This window comes from Vombatus ursinus, unplaced genomic scaffold (assembly GCF_900497805.2).
Source record: "Vombatus ursinus unplaced genomic scaffold, bare-nosed wombat genome assembly UNPS02015066.1, whole genome shotgun sequence".
Taxonomy (NCBI): domain Eukaryota; kingdom Metazoa; phylum Chordata; class Mammalia; order Diprotodontia; family Vombatidae; genus Vombatus; species Vombatus ursinus.
The window spans coordinates 8269564-8295643 of NW_020954844.1; the positions used below are offsets into that span (position 1 = coordinate 8269564).

The 26080-nt window shown below is 42.0% G+C and overlaps 1 protein-coding gene across 1 annotated transcript in view; it reads left to right on the forward strand.

The window, feature by feature from the left end:
* Positions 1 to 2821: 2821 nt before the first annotated feature.
* RNF24 (ring finger protein 24) overlaps positions 2822 to 26080 on the forward strand; it is a 28479-nt gene continuing 5220 nt past the window's right edge. Inside the window, exons 1-4 of the mRNA XM_027846151.1 lie at positions 2822 to 2965; positions 9658 to 9700; positions 12160 to 12201; positions 24458 to 24537. Coding sequence (XP_027701952.1) covers positions 2823 to 2965; positions 9658 to 9700; positions 12160 to 12201; positions 24458 to 24537 — 308 coding nt within the window. The 5' untranslated portion in view covers position 2822. The remainder of the gene's footprint in view (positions 2966 to 9657; positions 9701 to 12159; positions 12202 to 24457; positions 24538 to 26080) is intronic.

The window sequence follows — 26080 nt, forward strand, 5'->3', positions numbered from 1 at the left end:
AGACTACTAAAACAGTCATGAACGTTGCGAATGTGCAGTGTCCTTTTATATGGCCATAATTTTTGGTGTTGGCTATGTGTGTGATAGGGATCTGTTAAGATTGCTTTCTAGCTTTCTCTCCTTGCCTTCCCATGCAGATCTGAGGATAGAAGGCTAAAGTCAAGGGGAAGCACTGTATTTGGGGAGAAATTTGTCTCAACTGAACCATAACTTAGAGTGTTTGGGCTGTCATTTTGTCTGAGTTTTCTTGCTTCAAGTTTGCATCCAGTTTTAATCAGGGAACTACCATAGGTTGAAGTTGATCTTTGAAGAGGACCAGTGATCCTCTGATACAGGCAGTTCTTGACGTCCTAGTACAAGTGATGGGAGATTAGAAATGAATTGTTAGAAACATTCCTTTCTGGCAGCAAGGTGGCGCAGTGGATAGAGCCCTTGGCCACAGATTGGCTCTATGGAGGGAGTGTGAGCGAGGAGACTAGATTGATACCTGCGTTGTGAGCTTGGGTGACTGGGAGGGTTGTGGTGCTCTTGACTATGATAAGGGAGCTAGAAGGAGGGGAAGGTTTGGGTGGTAAGGCAATGAGTTCAGTTTTGAACATTCTGAGTTTAAGATGTCTGTGGCAATTCACTTCAAAATGTCCAGTAGGCAGTGAGATATGTGAGACTGGAATTTGGGGGAGAGATTAGAGCTAGACAAAAGAAATCTCAGAACCATCTGCATAGGGATGATAGTTGAGAAACCATGAGAGCTGATGAGATCACCAAACAAAATAATAGCGAGGGAGAAGATAAGAGAGGCCCAGGTGAGAGCACTGGGGGACACTCTGTGCTTATTACCTGAATGAAAATCCTATAGAGGACACTTTGAAGGACAGGTAGGAGGAGAACCAGGACATAGTTGAATCACAAAAACCTAGAGAAAAGACAATATTGAGGAAAAGAGATGATTGACAATGTCAGAGGCTGCAGAGAGGTCACAAAGGATTAGGATTGAGAAAAAGCCATTAGATTTGGCAAGTAAGAGGTCCCTGGTAATTTTGGAGAGAGCAGATTAAGTTGAATGATGAGGTCTGGTGTCAAGTTATGGAGGGTTTATCAGAGAGTAAGAAGAAAAGTGGAGGCACCTATTGCAGACGGCTTTCTGAAGGTTATCCATTGGGGCAGCTGGGTGGCACAGTGGATAGAGCACCGGCCCTGGAGTCAGGAGGACTTGAGTTCAAATCCAGCCTCAGACACTTAACACTTCCTAGCTGTGTGACCTTGGGCAAGTCAGTTAACCCCATTGCCTAGCCAAAAAAAAAAAAGATTAGCCATGAAAGGGATGAAAAATATAGGATGATATAGTTAGTGGGGATGTTGGATCCAGTGAGTTTTGGGGAGGGGAGACATGAACATGTTTGTAGGCAGCAAGGAAGCAGCCAGTAGTTGGGGAGAAACTGAAAATTAGTAAGAAAGAAGATGAGAGAAAGGGCAATCTCCTGGAGAAGTTGGATGGAGTAGGATCACTTGTGCATCCTTGCCTTGGCAAGGAGAAGAACCATCTCTTCAGGTGAAAAGAGTTGAAGGAAGAGATGGGGGCAAAAGGCATTTAAGTGGTGTAAGATGAAGACAAGGGGACAGGAGGGATGGTCTTGATTTTTTTTGTGAGGCAGTTGGGATTAGATGACTTGCCTAGGGTCACAAAACTAGTAAGTGTTAAGTGTCTGAGGCCAGATTTGAACTCAGGTCTTCCTGACTCCAGGGCTGGTGCTCTGTCCACTGTACCACCTAGCTGCCCTGGTCTCAGTTTTTTCAGTAAAATAGGAGGCAAGGTCCTCAGCTGAGAAGGTAGGGGAAAGCGATACTATAAGAAGTTTGAGGAGGGATGAAAAGGTTTGGAAGACTCACAGCAGTGAGTGGGATAATGAATCAATTAGGGATATGTAAAAGAATTGCCTTGCTCCAGTGAGGGCCCAGTTGAAATGTAATAAATTTGTAGTGGATCCAGTCAGCATTGTTCCCAGCTCCGTTCAGCAGCAAATTAGTAGAAGCAAAAGCAGCAGATGGTGGGAGAAGTCTTGACAAGAAATGATTGGTGATAAGATAAGGGGGTTGAGTACAAAGAATAGTGTAGAGTTGAACTGATTTGCCAAGGGATCAACATAGGGAAGGGAGGAGAGTGTAGCCAGTGCCAAGGATGTTGTCCTGGGAAAGAACTGAGGGGTAGAAGGAGTGGAGGTCACTGGGAGGATGAAGAACAAGAGTGAGGGTCATAAGGTGGAGGGAAAGATGGAAAGATAGAAGTTTATGATCAGATAAAGGAGTTTCATTGTTCATGAAGTTGAAAGTAAAACACTTGTGGGTGATAGCAAGATCACGGGGTGCCCAGCACTGTGTGTAGCAAGGTGGACATGAGGAGTAGGTCATGGGAAAGGAGTAATTTGAAGAAGTGAAGAGTTCATCATTTATTTAGTCATTCATTCATTCATTTATAGTGTTATCAAAAAGAAGACAAAAGCTCTCTGGAGAGAGAGAAATTTGTCAGTGATCCTTCCTATTTATTTACTCTCCGTATCATTCTCTCTTCCTGGTGTATTACAGTCTCCTTCCCCTCTTCTTTTCTACTTCCCCTCCCAAAAAAGCCCAGTCAAGCCTAGAATCTATGATTTTATCAATCTGTAACTACAGAGGTGCCTAAAAAAGAGTACACTGACAAGTAGTCCTTTGCCCCCCTCTCTTCTTTCATCTTCCTTACAAAGATAATGCCACTTGATTTTTGTCCTCTCCTTAATATACTCTTGTTTCCCCCCCCCCTTCGTTTTTCTTTTCCCTACAGCATATCCATGAGCTCTGATTTCCAGCATTACAGTTTCAGAATGCCTAACATCGGGTTCCAGAATCTGCCTCTCAACATATACATTGTGGTTTTTGGCACTGCAATTTTTGTCTTCATACTTAGTTTACTCTTCTGTTGCTACTTAATCAGGTAAATGAACTTTGTACTTCCTTTCTATGGCATTTCAGCCTATTTTAAGCAATAAAATAAATACATTCTTTAAGTGAAACCTTTTTGTAGATAGAAGGAATACATTTTTCGAATTGATATTTGGTCACCAATATGTATTTCTCTTTTCCGTCTAGCCGTTCATTTGTACTGAAGGATTAAATAGTCTTTTTTTATAGTATTCCTGTTAGATACAGAGAGAGCCATTCCCACAAGTTTCAAATTACCTACGGTTTTCATATGATAATCGAGAATTACACAGAATCACTGTTCAGGAATGTAGGATATTGTCAAAAATGAAGAACTTTTAATACTATACTGTGTGCCTCAGAAGTCAAGTTTCTTTTCCCTAAAACACTTAATAGTTTTATTTCTTGCCTGACAGTTTGAGTGTTTTCAGCGGATCTCTCTAATCATAAGCTACTGGATGCCATATGTACATTGTTCTTTCTACAGCACCAGTTACAAATTAGTTATGTCTAGTTATGAATTTCATTCAGTTGTCTCACGTGGTGCCCTGGCTTAAAATAAAAAATGAATCCTAATTTTCAATCTAAGAGTGAGATATATGACACCATTAAAGTGTAATGAGTGAAAAGAGGTTTTTGTGGTAGGAGTGGAAAATAAGCCACATGTTACTAAATAAGTATGCAACTAGTATTTGTTTAATGTATTTAAATCATAGTTTAGAATGGAGAAAAAATTACTGTAAAAATTGCTTTTGTAATAATTTATTCTAACAGTCAGTGGATTCTTATGGGTCCTTCTTAGGGCTGACCAACTCTCCCTGATGGTTCAAAACCAAAGAATCGATGGTACGATTTGGGCTTTTCTTATTCCATACTGTACAGAGAAAATCACACAAATACTTGGTTAGAAATTTAAAAGCTGTGTGTAGTAAGTTATTCACTGTCCTCTGAAGTTCTAATTACACATAAACCCTTCTCTAAATGAATTTTAAGCCTTGACCATAGATGTAACTGTGTCATGTTTTACAAAGTGAATTGTTGCTGTGCCGAGAGAAGGTCCTTTGTGTTTTTAAGCCAGTTTTTTGGTAGAACCCTTATTTTTCTAGGCTTCTTTGGTATAGTTCACAAATTGGTTGTAATTGAGTTTATCGTAAAACAGTGTTTCTGAAAACCGCATGACACAGAAGTTGTAAGCCATCACATGGACACGGCCTCAAAACAATTTGATTAACAAAAGTGCAGAGGACATGAAGCTGGCCGAGATTGCTAACATACTGGATGGTAGGGCCAGTCTCCAGTAACATCTTGACAGGTTAGACCATTGGCCTAAATCTAATAAAATGAAGTGTAATAGGGATAACCATAAAGTCTTTCAGGTTTCAGTTTTCAAACTGGCTAGAAAGCAGGTTGAAAAAGATCTGGAGGTTTTTCCAGGCTACAGCCTCTTGTTCCAGAGTGAAACATGCAAACGTAATCTGTAGTGAGCCCAGGCAGCAGCTTCTTGCTTTTCTCTAGCTTCATTCACCAGCAAGCAAATAGGAACAAAGGCAGCGATGGGAGGGGTAATCCAAGGCTGGGGCTTGGCAAGGCTGTGATCAGCAACAGGATAAGGGGGCACAAGGATAGCATAGAGTGAAACCGCCTGTTCCACCAGGGGGGTTAGATAGGGAAGGGAGTAGAGGAGAGCTAGTGTAGTCATGAAGGCCTGGGAAAGAACTGAGGAGCGGAGGGAGGAGAGGTCACCAGGAGGTCAGCAGAAGAACGGGATTAGAAGTCATAAACAAAAGACAAAATGAGAGCTAGGCAATACAGCATCATGTGCGAGGAACATCAAGTAGGGCCTTATAGCAGGACCCTAAAGTTCATGGAGGGCAATCACGTCTAAGGAAACGGGACAGACGGGATGGGGCCGGATTATCAGAAATGCTACCAGAGCAGTTTGGATTTTCTCCTAGAGGTAATAGAGGGTGAGGAGCAGCTAGGTGGGCAGTGGATAGAGCACCAGCTGTGGAGTCAGGAAGACTCATCTCCCTGAGTTCAAATATGGCTTCCGACACTTACTAGCTGTGTGACTCTGGGCACCTAGAACTGTTTGTCTCAGTTTCCTCATCTGTCAAATGAGCTGGAGAAGGAAATGGCAGACCACTCCAGTATCTCTACCAAGAAAACCCCAGATGGGATCAGGAAGAGTCAGACAGGACTGAAATGACTGAACCACAGCAACAGAAAGAGGCAATAGGGAGCCCCTAGAATTTATTCAGAAGGCAGCTAGATGGTGCAGTGGATAATGATAGCACACTGGGCTTGGAATCAGGAAGACTCTTCTCCCTGAGTTCAAATCTGGTCTCAGACACTTAGCTGTGTGACCCTAGGCATGTCACTTACCCCATTTGCCACAGTTCCTAATCTATAAAATGTAATGGAGAAGAAATGGCAAATCACTCTACTATCTTTGCCAAGAATACCCCAAATGGGGTCACAAAGAGTTGGACACAACTGAAACAACTGAACAACAACAAGAATTTATTCAGTGGGGGAGGAGGAGGAGGAGGAGGATATGACCAGGCCTATACCTTTTAGGAAAATCATCTTGTCATGTAGATGGATGGATTTCGAGTAGGGAAAGACTTAAGGCAGGAAAACCAGATAGGAGTCTATTTGAACAGTTCATCAAGAGGTGATAAGGACCCGAAATTATATAATGACTGTTTGCTGCAACCAGCCTCCTAGAAAAAGCCATCTATACTTTCTCACCTCCCGTTTGTTTCTTACCTTCTTGCCATCCAGCTTCCTTCCTTACCATTAATTGAAACTACTTCTGCCAAGGTCACCTTTCGTTAGCGGCCTTCAAGGAAAGATTAGATGATGCTTGTTAGATACAGGCTAGTGGAGACTCTTTCTTCAGGTGAGTTTTGATCCAGATGGCCTCAGAGATCCGTTCCAGCTCAGAAATTCTATGATTTTGTGATCATTTAAATAGAACTGCTTTCAGGACCACTGTAGTCAGAGCAATGTGTTATAAATGGCAGTATGTAGATTGTGGGCAATTTGCCAATTTAATGTTTAAAACCAAAACTATTAATAAAGAATAAATTTCACATAAAGCATAAGGAAAAGGAAACAATTATTAAGTGAGGCTTAGGAGAATAAAATATTTAATTTCACTCCAAAATGTATAAGGGCCTGTTATAGGCTGTTGATTATTTAAAAAACCCATTAAGCCCTTAATCTTATTAAAAGAGTGGAAAAATCCTAATAACATCTATTGGTCTTTTCTTTGTAAGTTCTTGAAAGCATGGATTTATGCAATGCCATTGTACTTCATTGGATATTTTTTAAACGACCCAACAAACGAAAAAGAGAAGCAAACAATTTTATTCATTTACTATAAAAACATAAGCAAAGGAATAAAATCTGATTGTACACATGGATAATTTTTATTATACAATTTTAATACATTACACATGTAGGTTAGTTGATATTTTGAATTTTTCAATTATGTAGAAACTAGAGGTTTTTGTTTATTCCATTTTAGCCTTTCAAATTCCAAAGTTAGAAGAAACAAATAACTTGTCAGTCTGGAGAGCTAAAAGGCGATACCCCATAGTGTTAATGGAATATAGAAAATTTCAGTTGTCTATTAAGGAATATATGAGTGTTCAGGGAAATTTTGTGGTTTTTATATTCATGTTTTTTCATGATTTGAAAAACTGTGTTTCTATTAATGGGCAGTAAACAAAAATTATATGAAATCTTCAAACTAGAAACAAGCTATTTCTTTTTTGGTGGTGTGTCAACAGTATGTCTAACAGCTCAAGGGGATTGGTAGATTTTTTCAGTGTTATTACATGGAGAGTTATGTTCTGGAAGTAAATCGGCCTTGCCATAGCATTTATGTGATGAAGGCCTGCTCAGCTAGTACTTCAATTTTCAGTGTTCTGACCTTGAGACTGGCAATTTTATTCATCTCTGTAAAATTTTTGGCACTTAATAAATGGAAATAACTTTACGAAATAGCACTGCTATTACTAAATATACAAACATTGACTATTTGCTTTTAAATAAATTCCTTGAGTGTTAAGAGAGTTTTGGAGAGGTCAAGCAGTTCAGAATCATGGACCTCATTTCTAAGGCCCAACCCTGCCCCTTGCTACCTGTGTGTCTTTGAGTCTGCTATCCTCATCCGTAAAATGAGTTGGCCTGGCTTGTTTCTGAGGTCTCTTCCAGATCTAAATCTATGAGCCCCGTGATTAGTGTATTTTCAAGATTTTACAACCCTGAGAGATATAGATTTAGAAGAGGAAAAGTGTAATGTTAGTAAAGACTACAGTTCATCCATTCAGCAGCTTTCTTTCATAAAGATGTCACTTTTTTTAAAAGGCGGATGTGAGCAGATCCCCCTGGAGGAAGCTGCTATCAATAGGTTCATTGAGATCTTGATTAGAGATTCTGCATTCTCAGACTGTGTTCTTGCCACCAGTTTAATGATTATACTGGGGAGGGAGGGGGGATTCAATCTATTAAAAATTTTTTCCTCTTTTTTCACTTTTATAGCTTATTACCTTAATTCCTGAGATAAATCTTAGTAGTTTACAGACTTTTAAAAAATGAAATATTATTCTTATCTTCTTCTTCTTCTTTTTTTGGCCAGGCATTGGGGTTAAGTGACTTGCCCAGTCACACAGCTAGTAAGTGTCAAGTGTCTGAAGTTGGATTTGAACTCAGGTCCTCCTGACTCCAGGGCCAGTGCTCTATCCACTGCGCCACTTAGCTACCACCTTTTTTTTTTCTTTTTTTCTTTCTTTTTTAAAGAAAACTTAGTAGCACATTGTGCAAAAAGTTCAATTTTAGCTAAAAGCTTATACATGAAGTTTATATATATTTGACTTGTCATTAACCAAGTACAAACTATACTTAGAATAAAATGTATTTAGGGTAAAAGCTAAATTCAGGCTTTGGGAATTTATCGGTCTGTTCACCATTTTCCCCAGAAAAAAAATCATTGTATACTAAAAATTGTAAATCTAATTGAAATTTATTCATCATTTTTGATTCTTAACTTATTAAGTGAATTTAATTCTCTTCAACTCCATAAGCATTTCCTAATATACTTGTTGAGGTCAGAGGCTGATGTAATTCAAATGAAGGCAGGGCTAGGAGCTGAACATAGTAAGTCACAAGTAGTACAGATATATCTTTACTTCGAGGAAAGCCAGTCTACAGAAACGCAAACCAGACAGGCCCATTGAAGAGTGCTCATTTGGATTACTAAATGAGTCTTTGCCTTATAGAACAATTTCTTTCAATAGTGAATCTAGAGATTCATTGGATGTTGCAGCTAGAAGGAATCTTAAGAGACCGTTTAGTTCAACTGCTTCATTTTGCAGACAAGGAAACTGAGACCCGTAGAGGGGAAGTCATTTGCCTCAGGTCACACAGCTAATAAAAATGATGATGACTTACACTTATTCAGTATTAAGATTTACAAAGAAATTTCCTCACAGCAATCCTGTGAGGCTTGTACAATAATACAAGTATTACACTCCCTAAGGAAACTGAGGTTCAAAGGGTCACATGACTAATAAGGATCAGAGCTCAGGCCTTCTGTTCTTTCCACCACACCACAGCTGTAACTGGAACTCTGGTGAAGGGGCTCCTCAGCCAGGAGCCTGACTTCTCTAGCGCGCTCTCTTGGTAAACTGATAGGTTTGTGTGTTTGGGACTCGATTCCCCATGTATGGAATTTCAAGAATCTCATGTGTATCTTACGGTTTTAGAAAATTGCCAAGGGACCCAGAAAAGTTCTGCATTGTACCTATGCAGTCAGATTGGTATAAAAGCATATTGACAAAACAACTTGAATATTTCCAGCACACCAGAGCCAAAAAATAGAGTCTCTTGAGTACTCATTCTGTGTAAAGGAGCAGTCAGTTAGGTGAAATCAATCGGGGAAGGCTTTCTAGACCAGGGACATTTTTAGCCAAATTTGGAAGCAACAACAGGGTGATCTGAGGTACAGAAAATGAATGTAGTTTGTGTCCTGTGGGCAAAGAACTGTCCCTTTTGGCTGGCTTGTGTAATGGGAGTAATATGAAGTAAGATTGTAAAGGCGTTGATAGGCAGGGTGGAATCAGGTTATAGAAAGCCTTGAATGACAGTCAAAGGTATTTGAACTTCACTCAGAAATCAGTAGTGAGCCACTGACTATTACATCTCTGTTACAAGGAACAGTCCCAATTTTTTTCTGTTGTATAGGAAGAACCACCAGTGGGCATGCCCTTCCTCTTTGCCTTCCTTTTGCCCAGACCCCATCCTAGCATCCTGGAGGAGAGACCTGGCTGACATACTGCTTGGATGAGCTGGGAGTCCTTACTGGAGATGGAGGACTACCAGGCCTTACTCGCTGCCTTGTTTGCTAGTCTGTCCAACGGTCCTCTGGGCCTTCTAATCTGCACTGCCATTATGCCCTCCAGACCCCCAGGCACTGCCATCTGACCCCTGCTCATGCATCCAAAGGGCCCCTGAGCCTTTCCGTAGGCCCTGAAGCTGAACTCCCTTATTTGTGTTGTCTTCTGTGAGCTTCTTGAGAGCAGGGACTAGCTTGCTTTGTATATTTGTTTCCCCTGCATTTAGCACAGTGTGTGGTTTGTTTTTTGTGATTTAAGACATGGGGAATCTCACCTTCTTCCTGTTCTTTTCTTTTAGGCTAAGACACCAGGCCCACAAAGAATTTTATGCCTACAAACAGGTAAGATAATAAATGTAGTCTGTGTCTTTTCTTTCATTTGGTTTCTTCCTAAAAATGGAGAGCCCATTCTCCGAACTGCTGCTTGTGACTGTGCTGGGTTTTCAGTGAAAATATAGAAAGTCACTGGGCTTTGCTCTTCTGCTGCTCAGCGCTGAGCCCAAGGCCCATCATGGGGTAATCGCCTTGTAAAGTCTGTCAATTGGCATTGAAGTTTTAAAGTTATGAATAAATATATCCAGGCCAGGCCTTTTTACTTAGAACTTTGAGGCAACTGAAAACTAAGAGCCCAACATAGTGACATGACAGGAAATTTACCACAGCTTGGGATAAAAAAAATTGTTGGGCCAATTGGAGTGAACTTTCTTTTCTGTTAAAGATAAGGAATCTATTGTTCCTGTATTTAATTTTTTTACTGTTGCCATTTGTAGATGTTCCATAAATTTGAATTTGACAATAAAAATATGCATTTCAAACAGATGTATATCTGTAATGAGAATAATCAAATGTGGAAGGTTTGGGCTAAAAGCAGGAGTTGAAGAAAGTATGAATAAACCAAGAAACTACCTACTAAAGGTTGTTAAATTTATATAGGTACATTTTAGGTGAACCTGAAAATATTTTTATTGAATGATTTATAAAGGCAACTGCAATTTCCTTTGTTACAGTATTCAACTATCCTTGAATGAAGTGAACTGCTTCTTCATAATCTTCCTGTTTTATGATCACTCCCAAATCTAATGCATATGCGTCAGCGTCTGCCTTTAAATCCTTTTGAAGTTATTTGCAAGGAAGCATATAAATGCTGTGTATACTGCTTTAAGTTTCTGTCATCCAAGAGTGAATTGACTAGCATTCAACTGGATTTCTACATGGCACATTTTCTGATTTTCTGTGTAGATATCAGTGCCATAAGGAGTTGTTAGGCATCTCAGTAAGGAAAACAGGGCAAAGGATCAGAGTTGAAGCTATTTAATGCGGACTCTGTGGTTTGCAATGATCATAATCACACTAGAAGCTTCTTTGTCTAGAGTTAAAACGCCCTAGACTTTTAAATGGCAATTTTGCTAGTATCCATTCAATAAACCTTCATTTTGGCTTTGATTTCGATGTAGCATCTCATGGTAGGAATTACTGTCTTCTCAGATGCCACTCCCATCTATCAGCTTATGCATCACTTGCCAGTGAAGTGACCTAGCAGAGCGCCAAACAGAGGAGTGTTAGTGATGACCTGTCCAAATGAGCCCCAAGCTCCAATAAATCCAATAGTTCTCCATTTTCTATGTTAATGGTGATTGCCAAATTTGGCCAAGCAATCCCAAGAAGTACTTTTACCTGTTGGCAACAGTCTTTTATCCCATCAACCATTCTTTTTTTATAGTTTTTTTGGTTGTTTTTTTTTGTTTGTTTGTTTGTTTTTTGCTTTTTTGGTGAGGAAGTTGGGGTTAAGTGACTTGCTTATACACAGCTAGTAAGTGTGAAGTGTCTGAAGCTGGATTTGAACTCAGGTCCTCCTGACTCCAAGGCCAGAGCTCTATCCACTGCACCACCTAGCTGCCCCCGCATCGACCATTCTTAAGAGTTCTTCAAAAATAACAGTTTTAAGTTCACAACTTTTCTTGTCTTATAAATGAGCGGTTTAAAAGCCAGGCAAGTGAAAGAAACATTAAGAGAGACTTCAATAGCTGAACTGTTTTACTTAGCGTTGGTTGCTCTTTAACTCTATCAAGTAACACAACACAAACATTACGTTCTGTTTGCCCCCTTCTCCTGTAATGGTGGAACATCAACACACCCCTGTGTTCAGTCAGAAAGCAAAACTGCCTCCAGAGGGGAAAGTAAACTTAGCTTTGAGGGGGTGAGATTAGTAACAGAGTGTTAGAATATGAGCACATTCCCAAGGCAAAAGATGGCAGGATGTGATTATTATTTTTTTAATGTGACTTACCATAAAAGTCTTTTTGCTTCTTTGGTGGCACCAGGGAAGAGATCTACCTCAGTTTGAGAATTCTTATTCTTAAACGTGATTTCCTTGCTTTTTCGTTTTAAATTGAAATGTGATTCCTACAACATAAAACTAGTTTTATCCCAAAAGATGCCCTTCCCGAGTTCTTTTTTGGCTTTTAAGAGTTGGAAAGGACCTCATCACTTTGACATTCATTTTCATGTTGTCCCTTCTTTATGTCCTCCAGTTAGAAGAAACATTTAGATTAACTTTTTTGACCAAACATAGCATTAAATTGTCTTGGGAGTGGGTAAAGGATCTCTGAACATGATTCATATAGTAATTAATTAAAATGCTATGTGAATTCATTTCAAACAAAAAATTCTGATAAATGTTAAACCTCCAGGGGAATGCTACCTGTGCAGAAGAAAAGCTATTAAAACCTTATAAATAGAATAACAACAAAGTCTGAGAACACAAACAGATCAGCATAAAAACTTAAGTTTTTGTTTTTCAGGTTATATTAAAAGAAAAAGTTAAAGAACTGAATTTGCATGAGGTGAGTAGCGAATCTTATGTGGTAGTAAACTATGAGCATTCTTCTTCTGGTAGCATGAATGGCAGTCCTTAATGGGCTTCATACAGCTGGGTCCCCTGACTTGCCTCTAAGAAAGCATTCGATGGTTTTCGGGGGGTAATTTGAAGACCAGTACCTTCACTGTCAGCCAGAGCTGAACCCAAATCTGTCTTCCCACTTCTGATGATTTGGTAGTGATTCCTTTATGCAGTTTTGCCTGTGGCTGCTTATGAGCAAAGACAAATGTTGGGGGAGGACCAGAGCAAAGGGATGGGCTTGGTGGCTGTGGAACAGAGAGAGGTTAGCTGGCCCACTAGGGAATGCTCTTGCTTTCTTTATTAACATTAAATACACTCAGGAATTCTTGTCACTCCTGTATTCGACATCTACTTTAAATCCTTGGTCAGCTGACAGATAATGTAATTTTACGCTCAACTAAAGCACTTTGTGAAGTTTGGCTGATTTGTTCCCCACAAGACTTGTAACAGCTGAGGATTTTCTCCATGCATATCATATCAGAGACGTTTTAAACAACAAAATAGTGGTTTTCTTCCCTGCATAAACACTATAGAGCATAACTTATTTCTCTCATAACAGGAAATTAGGCAGCCAAGTAGCACAGTGCCCTGTCAGGATGCCCTGAGTTAGACCAGAGTGTCTACCCTCAGATGCTAGCTGGGCAAGTCACTTAACATCTCTTGGCCTCAGTTTCCACATCTACAAAATGGGAATAATCATAGTACGTACTTCTCAGGATCATTGTAAGGATCCAATGAAATAATATTTGGAAAGTTATTTGCAGACCTGAAGATGCTATATAAATGTGACCTATCATCACCATCATCATCATTATAGTTGTTATTGTTATTGTTATTTTCCCAGAACTTTGTAATCTACTGCCCATTGTTTGTAATACAGCATATTCTGATGCACAACTGATTTTAAAAGCCCCATTTGCACAATTCTTAAAATTATCAAAGGTGGTCACTAGACTGGTGAGTTTATTATCTGAGAGCTACTGTATCCTCCTTTGAGATAAATTATTTTATATTAACAGAGGATCCCTTGGGTGTATAGCACTAGAGAAAGCATTTCAATCGGTCAGCATTTATTAAGTGCCTACTGTGTGCCAGGCTCTATGCTAAAGCATTTGATATGTTTTTCTCATCACACTAATTGACATGAATCAGAGGTGAATCTCTAACTTTTTCTACTTTACATGTCTTGCTATTTTCTCATTATTTCATAATCAGATGTTGTTGGTTTAGAAGCAAGATGGATAAGAAAGTAACTAAAGGAAAAGACAATGAAAGAGATTAATAAGAAGAAAAGAGCCAATGAGAAAAAGGATAAATTCTCCAATTGACAAATGGTCAAAGGATACAAATAGGCATCTTCAAAAGAAGAAATCAAAGCTATCAATTGTCATATGAAAAAATGCTCTAAATCACTACTGATTAGAGAAATGCAAATTAAAACAACTCTGAGGTACCACCTCACACCTATCAGATTAGCCAACATGACACAAAAGAAAAATGACAAATGTTAGAGGGGATGTGAGAAAACTGGGGCACTGATGCACTGTTGGTAGATTGGTGAACTAATCCAACCATTCTGGAGAACAATTTGGAACTGTGCTCAAAATGCAATCAAATTGTGCATATCCTTTAACCCAGCAATACCTACTAAGTCTGTATCCCAAAGAGATCAAAGGAAAAGGAAAAGGACACGTATGTACAAAAATATTTATAATAGCTCTTTTTTGTGATGGCAAAGAATTGGAAATCGAAGGGATACCTGTCAGTTGGGGAATAGCTGAACAAATTGTGGCATATGATTGAGTTGGAGTACTGTTGCACTATAAGAAATGACAAGCAGGATGCTCTCAGAAAAACCTGAGAAGACTTGTATGAGCTGATGAAAAGTGAATTGAGAAGAACCAGGAGAACATTGTACACAGTAACAGCAATATGATATGATGATCAGCTGTGAATGACTCAGCTATTCTGATCAATACAATGATCCATAACAATTCCAAACAACCCAGGATGAAAAATACTAACCATTTCCAGAAAAGGAACTGACGAATTCTGGGTGCAGACTGAAGCATGTTTTCTTTCACTTTGTTTTTTCTTGTTTTTTCTTCTGCAACATAGCTAATGTAGAAATAGGTTTTGCATGACTTCTTATGTATAATAGATATCGTATTTCTTGCCTTCTTAATGAGTGAGTGGGGGCTGAAGAAAGGAGAGAATTCAGAACTGAAAATGTAAAAAAAAAAAGAAAGAAAGAAAGAAAGAAAGAAAGAGAAGGGAATGAATAAACAGATCTCAGTCACCTGGCATTCCATGGAGGGCCATGTCACCTGATGGAATGAAAACATGCCCAGGTAATAATCAGTCATCAAGAGACTGTTGGTTGTACAGGATAAGCTGGGGTTACTTTTCAACAAACCAGTTTTTTTTTTACTAGCTAGAAAATTCCTGCTTGTTACTCAAGTTGATCCTAAATTTCTCAGTACTACCTCTGAAATCATAGAAGCTAGGAGATTCCAACATGTTTTTTTTTTTGTAAATGTGTAACTCATTAGCTTCCTTCAAAGCAGAGTTCCGATACCACTTCCTCCAGGAAACCTTTTCTGATTTCCCAGTGGCATGCATTCTCCCTCAACTCCAGAAATTACTTTGTGTTTATGCTGCGTATGTTTCATATCTTAAGGACCTCATCCCCCACAAGGACTCCTGCCTCAGTCTTGCTGCTGTGTGCTATCTTGGATCTCTTCCATAATGGTGGTGAATACTTTCAGTAAGCTCACATCTCCCTGTTTTATGCTTCACCTCATTTAAGAGAGTCATTCAATAGGGCTTTTTCTGTTGTTAGATCTTCCAAAGAGTCCTGAGTGATATCAATGTATGGGTGTTTGCAGATGGCATTTTGGCCCCCAGACATTTCGGATCCTCTTAGAAGAGATCTTTGAGCCCTCAAAGGAATTTGGCCTGTCTCTCCCTACAGAATAGAAAAAAATGGATGAAGAATGTCTTTTGCCCAGATTTCAGCAGAAATTCGGACACCCTATAGGGCTTGTCCAACAGTTTATATATCTGGGACAGACCATACTGATAGACAATGAAATGAAGAAAAAGAAGATAGCAGCTGGATTGCTTTTAGGAAATTGCCAAGCTCTTTTCAGACCCCAGGCTGCCCATATAACAAAGGTCCTTCTTTTCAACACTGACATTTTACTGCTATTACCAATGTACTAGTGGGACATGGTACACACTACCTCCAAAAACCCAAAGTGAGTATCCCGCACAGGGCAATGGAAGGAATCAATGAGAAACTCATTTCTCATTGAAATGAGTTTTGAAAGAACGTTGAAAGGCACCACGAGCAGTTGGACTGGTCACTTTACAAGAGGGAGGAGGGGCCAGTGGATAGCCAGAAAGCTCCACTGGTACCCTCCTGATGTCAGGAGAAAGCAGAGGAGTTTTCTGGTTAGATGGATGATTGGCAGTGAACAGTGGGCAGCACGTGGACAGGAGTCCCCTAACAGAACCCCTAACAGGGTTCTGATCTGCATCGTTGAAGGGAACTCCTGAATCAAAAACATCATAGATCTGTTGGACTAGCTTTAGTGTGTCTCGCATAACCTTAGCTGTGTACAGGGTGTTGCTTCCACACTGCAGAATGTGTGAGCTTAGAGGACAGGGGCTTATCTTGATATACCTGGCACCTGGCACATAAAATGGATATTCCATAAATGCTTGCTGAATTGAATTGTTAAATGTGTGCCAAAAATTTACATATTCTATTCATACTCTTGTAGTCTGTGTTCAATTGAACTGTTTACCTTTGTAAAATGCAATTGAAGGTTATTTCTTGAGGGCCAGTTATGTGTCAGGCACTGCACAGAATGAGTGACTAAATGAATATGCATTTTTAACAAGTGTGCCAGGCACTCTGCCAAATGTCAGAGATGCAAAAATGCAAGCACAATAACCCCTACCCTCAAGAAGCTTCCATTCCAATAGGGAAGACAGCACAGAAAGAAGTAGAAAGGAAGGAAAAAGAGGATAGAGCCTGCTGCATGGCATGAAGAAAGGCCAGAGAGGTCTGATTCTGGCCTGGGAAGGAGTGAGGATGAATGGAGTCCAAATGGTCTCCACATTCCAGGAGTTTCCATCCATCCTGTTAGGGGAAAAGGCATGTGTACAGCGTGCCTGGAAGTACGTATGGAGTAAATATGAGGTAGTTTTTATGGAGAAGCACTAGCACCTGGGAGGATCAAGGCAAGCCTTCTGGAGGAGGAGAAATAGAAGTGAGTGGGCAGTGCATGTTGGGCCCGAGGGGTAGTTGGTCAAAGGCATGAGACAGGAGATGGAATGTCAGGTGGAAGGATCAGTGAGTGACAAGTGCGGGAGGCTAGCTAGCCTCTAGTGGGCATGAAGGGCAACTGAGGTATAATGAGGCCTGCAGATCCGGCTGTGAAGGGCTTTCAATGCCAAACCAGAGTTGGTATTTTTATCCTAAGGGGCAACAAGGAGCCACCGGAGCATATTCTAGGACAGGGAAGGTGATGGCGTTAGACCTGTGCTTTGGCAGTTGTGTGGAAGGAGGATTAGTGAGAGGAAGACCTGAAGCAGGGGAGCCAAGGAGCCGATTATAATAGCCCGGGAGAGGGGCGACAAGGACCCGAGCAAGGGGGTACATGGGAGAGAGGCTGTGGAGTTTGGAACAACATTTGGCATCTGACTGGATATATGGGATAAGGGGGTCATACAAAAGCACAGCTTGTTGGGTTGGGTTTTTTAAGATCCCTTATTTACTATACAACTCTGACCATAACTTCATATTTGTAAGGGTTGTTGTATTCCTCCCCCTCCTCCATGTTACCCACAACTACAGACGTATCTTTATGTGACTTATTTGGTCCTAAAGAAATACAAGATTAAGTGAAATAACATTTGGAGACGTTAATTTGATAGTGCAACTTACAAAATGGGCAGTTAGCCAAATGACATGAGAGTGAGTTTTATGACTTTACAGTGGGGTTTGGCTTTTAAATGTGTTATTACAAAGGGCATCATTATCTGCGAGATGTTTTTAGTTAATAGGGTTTGGGGGTTTGGTTTTTGGGGTGGGTCTGACCTGTGATGTCATTGTTGTAAGTTCTCAGAGGGGAAAACTTCCCCTCCTCGCACAGATAGCCAATTCTTCTGTAGTTTATATTTTTAGAGAGTTTTCAGGGGCACTGAAAGGTTAAGTTGCCTGGCATCACATACCCAGCAGCTGTCAGAAGCAGGATTTGAACCCGGGTCTTCCTGAGTAATCTAAACCTAGTCATGTAAACTCTGAAATTCCCTTTTCCTTTACCCAGATTCCTTTATCAAAGAGCTCTTCTTACACAGTTATTTCCCAGTACCTCAGACCTAATGCTGGGTAAAACAGACTCATGTTTGAGCATTACATTGATCTTTGCTGGATTTTAACCTTTCCAAACCCAAAAGACTGCACCTAATACTAAAGCCCTCTTTAAGACTGTGAGTTGTAAGTTGTGATTTCAGACTTAGGCAGTGACAGTGTTGAATTCCAAGGTTCTCTAGGAACAGAAAGAGGCTTGTTTCTTAGCCCAGTGCTGTGACCCGGCTCCTGCTTAGGATCTCTGACTTTCATTGCCTTCTGTTGGGATTAGCCTGACAAATACCCCCCCCCCCTTTCCTTTGCCCTACTGATGCTGCTGACCTATCTGTGACTCATAACTTGAAGCCCTAGCAGTGAAAAACCACCCTTGCTTTATTTACAGTCTTTTCCCAGGGACCATTATGCAGCTTCTTGACTTTCGTCGGCTCCATTCTCTTTGGATTTCTTGGTGGCAGGAGTCTTGTACGAAAGTGTTTTTCTTTGTGCATTCCTGTAGCTTAACAAAACAATGCCTCGAACAGTGCTTGGCACCCTGTGGCTGATTAAATGCTTACCAACTGAGCAAAATGGTTACACATTGAATGTTGTTTTAATATTGATACTGAAACCAGTAAGCAATTGAACCACAGTTCTGGAATGTCTGAGTCTCAGAATCATCAGGTGACTTCAGCCCCAAGGCAGAGTATAGCCAGCCTTTACTCTATTTGGCTCAGGGACTTATATCAAGTGGTTAGACAAGGACAGTCTGTTTAGAATGCAATTCTGTGGCTACAGTGCTTAGAGTTACCCAGGGTTTTCCTGGGTTTTCATCTGTACTCACATCTATTTTCATCTATACTCACGTTTTAATTTTTTCACTAATTTTTGCTACTGATCGCTTTTAAGCAGTTCAGCAAAGAGATGGTTGGTGAACACCCAGAAAGGGAGGTAGTGATTACAAAGCCCAGCTTGGCTTCATCAAGAAGAGTTCATGACAGACTGACCTCATTTCTTTTTTTGACAGAATTACTAAGCTTAATCAGATGACTGGAATGCAACACAAGTTTGGATAGAGGATCTTATGCTTTTCTTTTGAAGAGGATGGAAAAAATGTGGATTCAAGATGATAATACAGTCAGATGGATTCAAAATGGGTTGGCTGGCCAGACTCTAGAGTCCCTGTTAATGGTTCAATGACCCCATGGCAGGAAGTCTCCAAGGGAGTAATTCAGGGATCTGTGCTGGCCCCGTGCAGTTTAACACTATCATCAGTGACTTGAATAAAGGCACAGGTGCTGTGTTTTTCACATTGGCAGATGACACAGAGCTGGAAGGGAGAACTAGTACAGTGCATTCTGACAAACTAAAGCATTGAGGTGAGTGTGAGAAAATGAAATTCGGTGGGGTTAGAGGTCAAGTTTTATACTTGGGTACAAAAAAATCAACTTCATAACCATAAGAAGGGAGACATGGTTAGTTAAGAATTCTGAAAAAGATCTAGAGGTTTTAGTGGACTACAAGCTCCGTCGGTGTCAGTAAGGCAGTATGGTGGCCAAGAAAGCATATTCGATCTTGGTCTGAATTAAGAGAGGCAGGTGATCATCCCATTGTCTTACCAGACCTCATCTGGAGGGGCCTCCCTTGAAGAAGACTCTCAGAAAGCTGGAGGGTATCCAGAGAGCACCAGGATAGGGAGAGAACTCGAGTCCAACCTGTGAAGGTTGGTTGAAGGACCTGAGCCTATCAGCCTGAAATAAAAGTGGCCGGGAGGAACACGAGAGCTGTCTCCGAGCATCGTAAAGCCCACAATGTTGAGGAGAAATCAGGCCTGGCTTTACTCTCCCATCTCCAGCTGCCTTTCAGATATCTCGAACTGAATAACCTGCAGGCATCTAAACTCAGCGTGTCCACAGAAGACAGCATTGTCTTTCTCACTAATCTCTCCCCCCTCCTACCTTCCCTGTGAGTGTGGAAGGCACCAGCATCCTCCCAGTGCCTCAGGTTTACAATCTGGGCCTCATCCCTGACTCCTCACTGTTTCTCCCTGCCCCATATTCAAGCTGTTGCCAAGGCCTGTTGATTTCACCTGCTCAGCGTCTCTCAGATATGCTTCCTTCTCACCTCTTCCGCTACCTCCACCCTCAGCACCTCATGCCTAGACTCTTACAATAGTCTCATGATAGGTCTGCCAGCTTCAAGTCTCTCCCCCACTTCAGTTCTTCCACCACTCAGCAGCCAAAGTGATTTTTCTAAAGTACAGGTCTCATCAGGCCACACACCCTTCCCCGCCCCCCAGTAAATTTCGGCAGCTCCCTGTGGCCGCCAGGATCAAATACAAAATCCTGTGTTTGGTGTTGAAAACCCTTTCTAATCCAGTCCCCCGCCTACCTTTCCAGTCTTCCTACACCTTACTCCCCAACACATATGCTTTGGTCCAGTTACAGAGGCCTCTTGGCTGTTCTACAAACAAGACCCTCCATCTCTCACCCTGGGCACTTTCTGTCTATACCCCAGGCCTGGAACGTTCTCCCTTCTCCGCTCCAACTACTGACCTCCTTGGCTTCCTTTGAGTACCGACTAAAATGGCACCTTCTACAGGAAGCCTCTCCCTTCCTTCTGTTAATTATTTCCTATTTATCTTGTGTATAGCTTGATTTGTATTTGTTTGCACGTTGTCTCCATCATTGGATCATGAGCTCCTTGAGGGCAAGGAATGTTTTTGGACTTTTTTGTATCCCCAGCACTTAACACGGTGCCTGGCACATAGTAGGCACTTAATAAATATCTATTGACTGATGGATTGTTTGGTCCCAGAGGGCAGAACCAGAAGGAAAGGGTAGAAGTTGCATAGGGGTACATTTCAGCTTGATGTCAGAAAAAACTTGCTAACTATGTGAGCTGTCCAAATTGCACTGAGCTGCCTCTCCAGGCCTGAAGGTCGCCAAGCTGGAGGACCACTTATCAGACATGATGTAGTGGGGATTCCTTCATGTCTGGCTTAGACCCGGCTGCTAAGGGCCTTTTCAGCTCTGAAATGTACTCCCAGCCTGCCATAGGGGAGAGATCCTTGAAGTCAGGAAGACCTGGGTTCAAATCCTCACTCAGGCACAAAAGTGGGAGATGCTGGATAGCATGTGAGGGATTGCAAGAAGTCCAGTTGGCCTGGGGTTCCCACGAAGCAACATTGCGTAAACTCTAAAGAACTGTATAAATGAGAGTGGTTAGTAGGAGGGCAGCATGCGGTGGAAGAGGAGCTGGCCTCGACGCCAGGAGGACCTGAGTGCAAGCCCAGCCATGCTGGCGGCCTAAGGACTGTTAGGCCCAATGCCGTACCCTCCGTGAGGGGCCAGCCGTGCTGGAGGTCTTCAGGGGTGTTTGAGTGGGGCTCTCTAGGCCAGCAGAGGGGTGGAGACAATAGCCATACCCAAAAAGAATAAGGAAGACTGGGCTATCATTGGAAACCTACTGGATGCAGCGTTGACTTTGACTGCATACACAGACCATCTTGTCAGCAGTCATTGGAAAAGACTTGTTCTGTTAAGAATACGTTTATATTGGAAGCAGCAGCGACCATTGGCACTGTCCTTGTGTTGAGTCACAAATCTTGACCTGTATGTTTATAAGCCTGTTGGGGTCACTTGACCCTTGCTTTATTTGTGTTAAGAGTGTGAACGTTGTCTAACATGTTTTGTCACTTTGAGAGTTACTAGAGGAAGCATTTCTGAGCAGAAGTTGTTTAAGTTTTTCAAGGGGAAAATCAGTTTGGGAATATAAACTATGAGTGAATTAATAAATATTTTCATTCAAATCTTGGACCTAGTGATAACAGTTGAGTGTGGACTGAACCTGGAGTCAGAGCACGTACCTCCCCTGTGCCTCAGTTCCCTTAGCTGGCCCCTTTCAGCTCCTATCACCTCGGCAGCCGTGTGCCTGAAACGAATCCTGAATTATGTAGGTTGTATGTGTTAAGGTCAGGAGGAAACTAACCATGTGTTAGATCTGAGAATGGTGATCACTGGGGCTGACGTCCCAGCAGGAGGCAGCCTTAGAAGCCCCTTTCCTTCTCTCGCAGGTCAGAGTCAGCAAGAGGATCTGAGGATGGAAGTATCCCTAGAGAATGTCTGTCTGTGTTTGGGAGAGTTGGGTTTTAGGGACAGAGGACTAGGTGAGGAACCAGAAGTCCTTCAGGCCTGCTTAGAGTAAGGACAGAGTCATTCCAATGTTTGGGGAAGGTCTCTGAACCTTCCCACACCTTAGCATCCTGGTCAGCAAAATGAGGGTCATGACCCATCTGAAGTAATATTTTCTTTCATTCTTTCTTTCTTTCTTCCTTTCTTTCTTTCTTTTTTTTTTGGTGAGGCAATTTGGGTTAAGTGACTTGCCCAGGGCCACACAGCTAGTGAATATCATGTGTCTGAGGCCGGATTTGAACTCAGGTCCTCCTGACTCCAGGGTCGGTGCTCTATCCACTGCACCACCTAGCTGCCCCCTGAAGTAACATTTTCTTACAGGAGATAACTAAGCTAACAACATTGTTGTCGGCTTTAGGATAGGATTAGTCTGTATGTCAGTAGTCCCCCATACACATACATACATAAATACATGTACATACATGTAAAGCAGAGGCAGCCTGAGAAAGTTTAGGCCCTGCCTCTGACCTGGCCTGGCTGTGAGTCCGTGAAAGTCTCTTCACCGCTGAGGGCTCTGAGCTGCAGGGTTTCCTAGGAGTTTTCTTCATCGAGGAGTTTTCTAGACCAGTGATGACACAGGTGTAGTCCCCATGCCCTGTAAATATAATAAAGGTTTGTTGGAAAGGGTATTATTATAAATCAGGATTAAGGGGAGCCAGAGTGTCCCCAAAGAAGAAGAAGAAAATCTGAAGTTAGCAAATATTAATGCTTTTATCCCCAGAAACCTAAAATCCTCTTTGGTAGCAAACTTGCTGCTGGTCTGATCGGGGTTTGGAGAAGCCGTCAAGTGGATGCTTCGACTAGAAGCTGGAGATCTTTGATCTCATTCCTCGCCTTTAATTCGTGTCCTCCCCCCCACCCAGTTTCATATGATCATAGCTGTAGGATTGGAAGGGGCTCAGGAACCATCTAATCCGATACTCCTCACTTCACAGATAAAGAAACTGAGGCCTATGGAAGGTAAATGACTTGTCCAAGGTCACACAGGTCAAGAGTCAGAGGTAGGATTTGAGCCCAGGTCCTCTGACTGAAGTCAGCTACCTCATGCATTGAAGGTATATCCAAGTACTCACACTTCCTGATACGTTTCAAAGTGTAAAAGGAGAATGTAGTTATCATTGTCTGTAATGTGAGCCACTCCTCAGCATCCCCCTGGGGCTGTAGGCTTTAAGGCCCAAGGCCTTCAGAAGGGAGAATGGTTAGGGCTTATCCAAAACACGAAGGCCTCACTTACTCTGAAAAAGGCCGTGGCATGAAGCAGCGGCAGCACGTGGGGCGGAGACGTGACCCCTGCGTGGGAAAGCTGCTTTTAGAGGTCCTGGCCCCTTCCCTGGCCTCACAGTCAACTTTGGGGCTAGTGCTGACCCACTGAGAGGAGACTTATCCACCCACTGAGCTGCACCCCAGGATGCCGCCTCCTCCTGAAACACACGCTGCTACAGAAACCTCCCATTTTCACCTTAGCCAGGCCTCGCTTAATCAGCTGCTTTCCTGAGCATTATTCAGTGACTTGTTCAGATACGTTGGTTTTTTTTAACGTCAGACAGAAATAGATGCTGACGGCCCTAGGGTGATGCCAAACCGAGAGTCGCCAGTGGTTATGAATAGCATTTTACTACAGGCTGACATCTTGTTTTTAGAGTTTCCGTATCACAGCAGAAGCAGCAGAAAGGGGAGACCGAGACCATGTCCCTTGTGCGTGGGCAACCTTTTCCCATGAACCTGGAAAACTTCACATGCTGCCTTAAAAATAGCATGTGCTCCTGTGGCCTTGGCCGGCCCGCCCTGCGTGCATCCCTGGTGTCCACTGCAGAGAGGAGGTGCCACTGGCCTGCTGCTGAGCCCTTCCATGTGAAGCTTTTGGATAATCTGCAGTGGAAAGTTGGCGTATAAATTTAGAAGTTCTCTGCCGGGGATTCTTGGCTGCCTTCCCCAGCAAAGCAAGAAGCTGAACTAAGGGGACCGAGGAGGGGGACTGTGTCGGTCAGGTTCACACACTGAGCTTTTCTCTTCACTGTGTTTATGTCGCACCATCTCTTACTGCCTTGAGTGCTCCTGGTGAGGAAATGTAAGCATAAAAAGGTGGCTTCACCAGGGTGACAGAGCCAGCCCTAGGACAGCCTGGCTCTTTACTTCCCCGTCAGAGAGTCTGACCCTCAAGGTTAGCCCAAGAGATGCCACAAACTTGGTTGAGAATGCAGCTAGTGTTTCAGTTTGGTTGGTTTTTCCATTACCTTTTCATGTGAGAAACAAATTACATATTTGTGAAGTGCTTAGCAAATGGTCACAGAATCACATTTTCAGGAACTCCTTGTTTCAGGGTCTACCTGTAGCTAAATTGTGGTACGTGAACAGCGTAGCCATGATCTCTCTAGATACACAGGAGCATGCCAGCTATATCAAAGAATCCAGCTCAGAGCTATCGCCTGGAGTATCCACTGACTTCTGGTGTCTGGTTTTTTTGTTTTTTGTTTTTCCAAAGCTACTGTCCTGTTTGAAAGACAGTCACATCTGAGGGAGATGCGATGGGCCCCAACAGGTGTGAGGCCCTGGAGGGTATCACATAACCCCTGGCCTGGGCTTGGCTGTTTCACGTGCTGGAGTGTTTCTAGCAATAGATTTCTCTCACTCGGGAATGTTTCTTTCAGATCTGTGCAGTTTGTTTAGAAGATTTCAAGCCCAAAGATGAGTTGGGGATCTGTCCGTGTAAGCATGCCTTCCACAGGAAGTAAGTATGGAGGTATTTCAGCGTCACGGTGTATTTACTGGCTTTCACTGGTGACAGGATATACTGTTGTTCAATTTGAAATTAAGGTCCTGTATGGAATAGGTCCAAATGCTTCTATGTATCCCCTCCACCCTAAAGGCATTGGCCGAGATCAAACACATTGCCTTGGTTGCCCCCTTTTAATTAGAGCTGTGTGTCCTAAATCCCAGCAAACTCGTTTACTGTTAGAACCATCTTCATGGAGAACAATGTGGCATTTAGAAGCAGGAAAATAACCCAGATTGACTAGCTCACTCAGTCTGGCCTCTAGTGACAAGACTTTTGTCTTCATTGATTATTTCCTGCACTTGGAAAGGAAAGGTTCCCAGTTGATAGTATTCTTCCCAGTTAGGGTGCAAAGTCAAGCTTATAGTATGAGAGTGGAAAGAAAATATGTATTGGTCATTCTCCAGGAGCAGGTAATCAATCTAGCCACTTATATACCTCTGCCCTGGTTGGAGCCAGACCAGCAGAAAAACCATGTCACTGGAGCTTTCTATTTTGAGGTCATATCTCCTAAAATAATCTTATAGTCAGAGTGTGCTACACAATATGATTTAAAATCAGAATCTGGAGTTTTGCTTGGCAAGATAGAATCATTTTCTTGCTGTCTTCCTTTCTTTCCTGGAAGCATCTTCCTGAGGTCCCTTGTATTAGCCCTAATAAAACTGCATTTGCTCCATTTTTCTATAAGAAGAGTTAATTCTCCTGCTTTCCCACTTTCCAAGACTACATATTCCTTTAAGTAATATTGAGTGACAGAATACCACCAGCAGAATATGGATTTTCACTAGAAGAGGTCCAGGGAAGGTGAGCTCTTAGGGGCTTACTTACTGTCTGTGTAATGTAGCAGCCCAGGGCCTGTTGCTGGGGAAGCCACATAGAATGTAGGGAGCTGACCTTGACCCCAGACTGAGGCCTTGAGAAATCCTACTCTTCAGAAGGGGCAAGGTCGAGGTTTGGTTGTTACCTGTCGTAGTCCAATGAGCCAAGACTCACACATTGCTTATTATTCTCTTCAGTGTGAATACTGTAAGTAATAGATGTATGTGGATTTTTAAGGGTGTTACCTGGACATAAAGGAAAAGACACCCTCCAGAAATGGGCAGTGAGGGGCAGCTCGGTGGCACAGTGGATAGAGCTCCGGCCCTGGAGTCAGGAGGACCTGAGTTCAAATCCGGCCTCAGACACATGATATTCACTAGCTGTGTGGCCCTGGGCAAGTCACTTAACCCCAATTGCCTCACAAAAAAAAAAAAAGAAAGAAAGAAAGAAAAGAAAGAAAGAAAGAAAGAAAGAAAGAAAGAAAGAAAGAAAGAAAGAAAGAAAGAAAGAAAGAAAGAAAGAAAGAAAGAAAGAAAGAAAGAAAGAAAAGAAAGAGAGAGAGAGAGAGAGAGAGAGAGAGAGAGAGAGAGAGAGAGAGAAAGAGAGAAAGAGAGAAAGAGAGAAAGAGAGAAAGAGAGAAAGAAAGAAAGAAAGAAAGAAAGAAAGAAAGAAAGAAAGA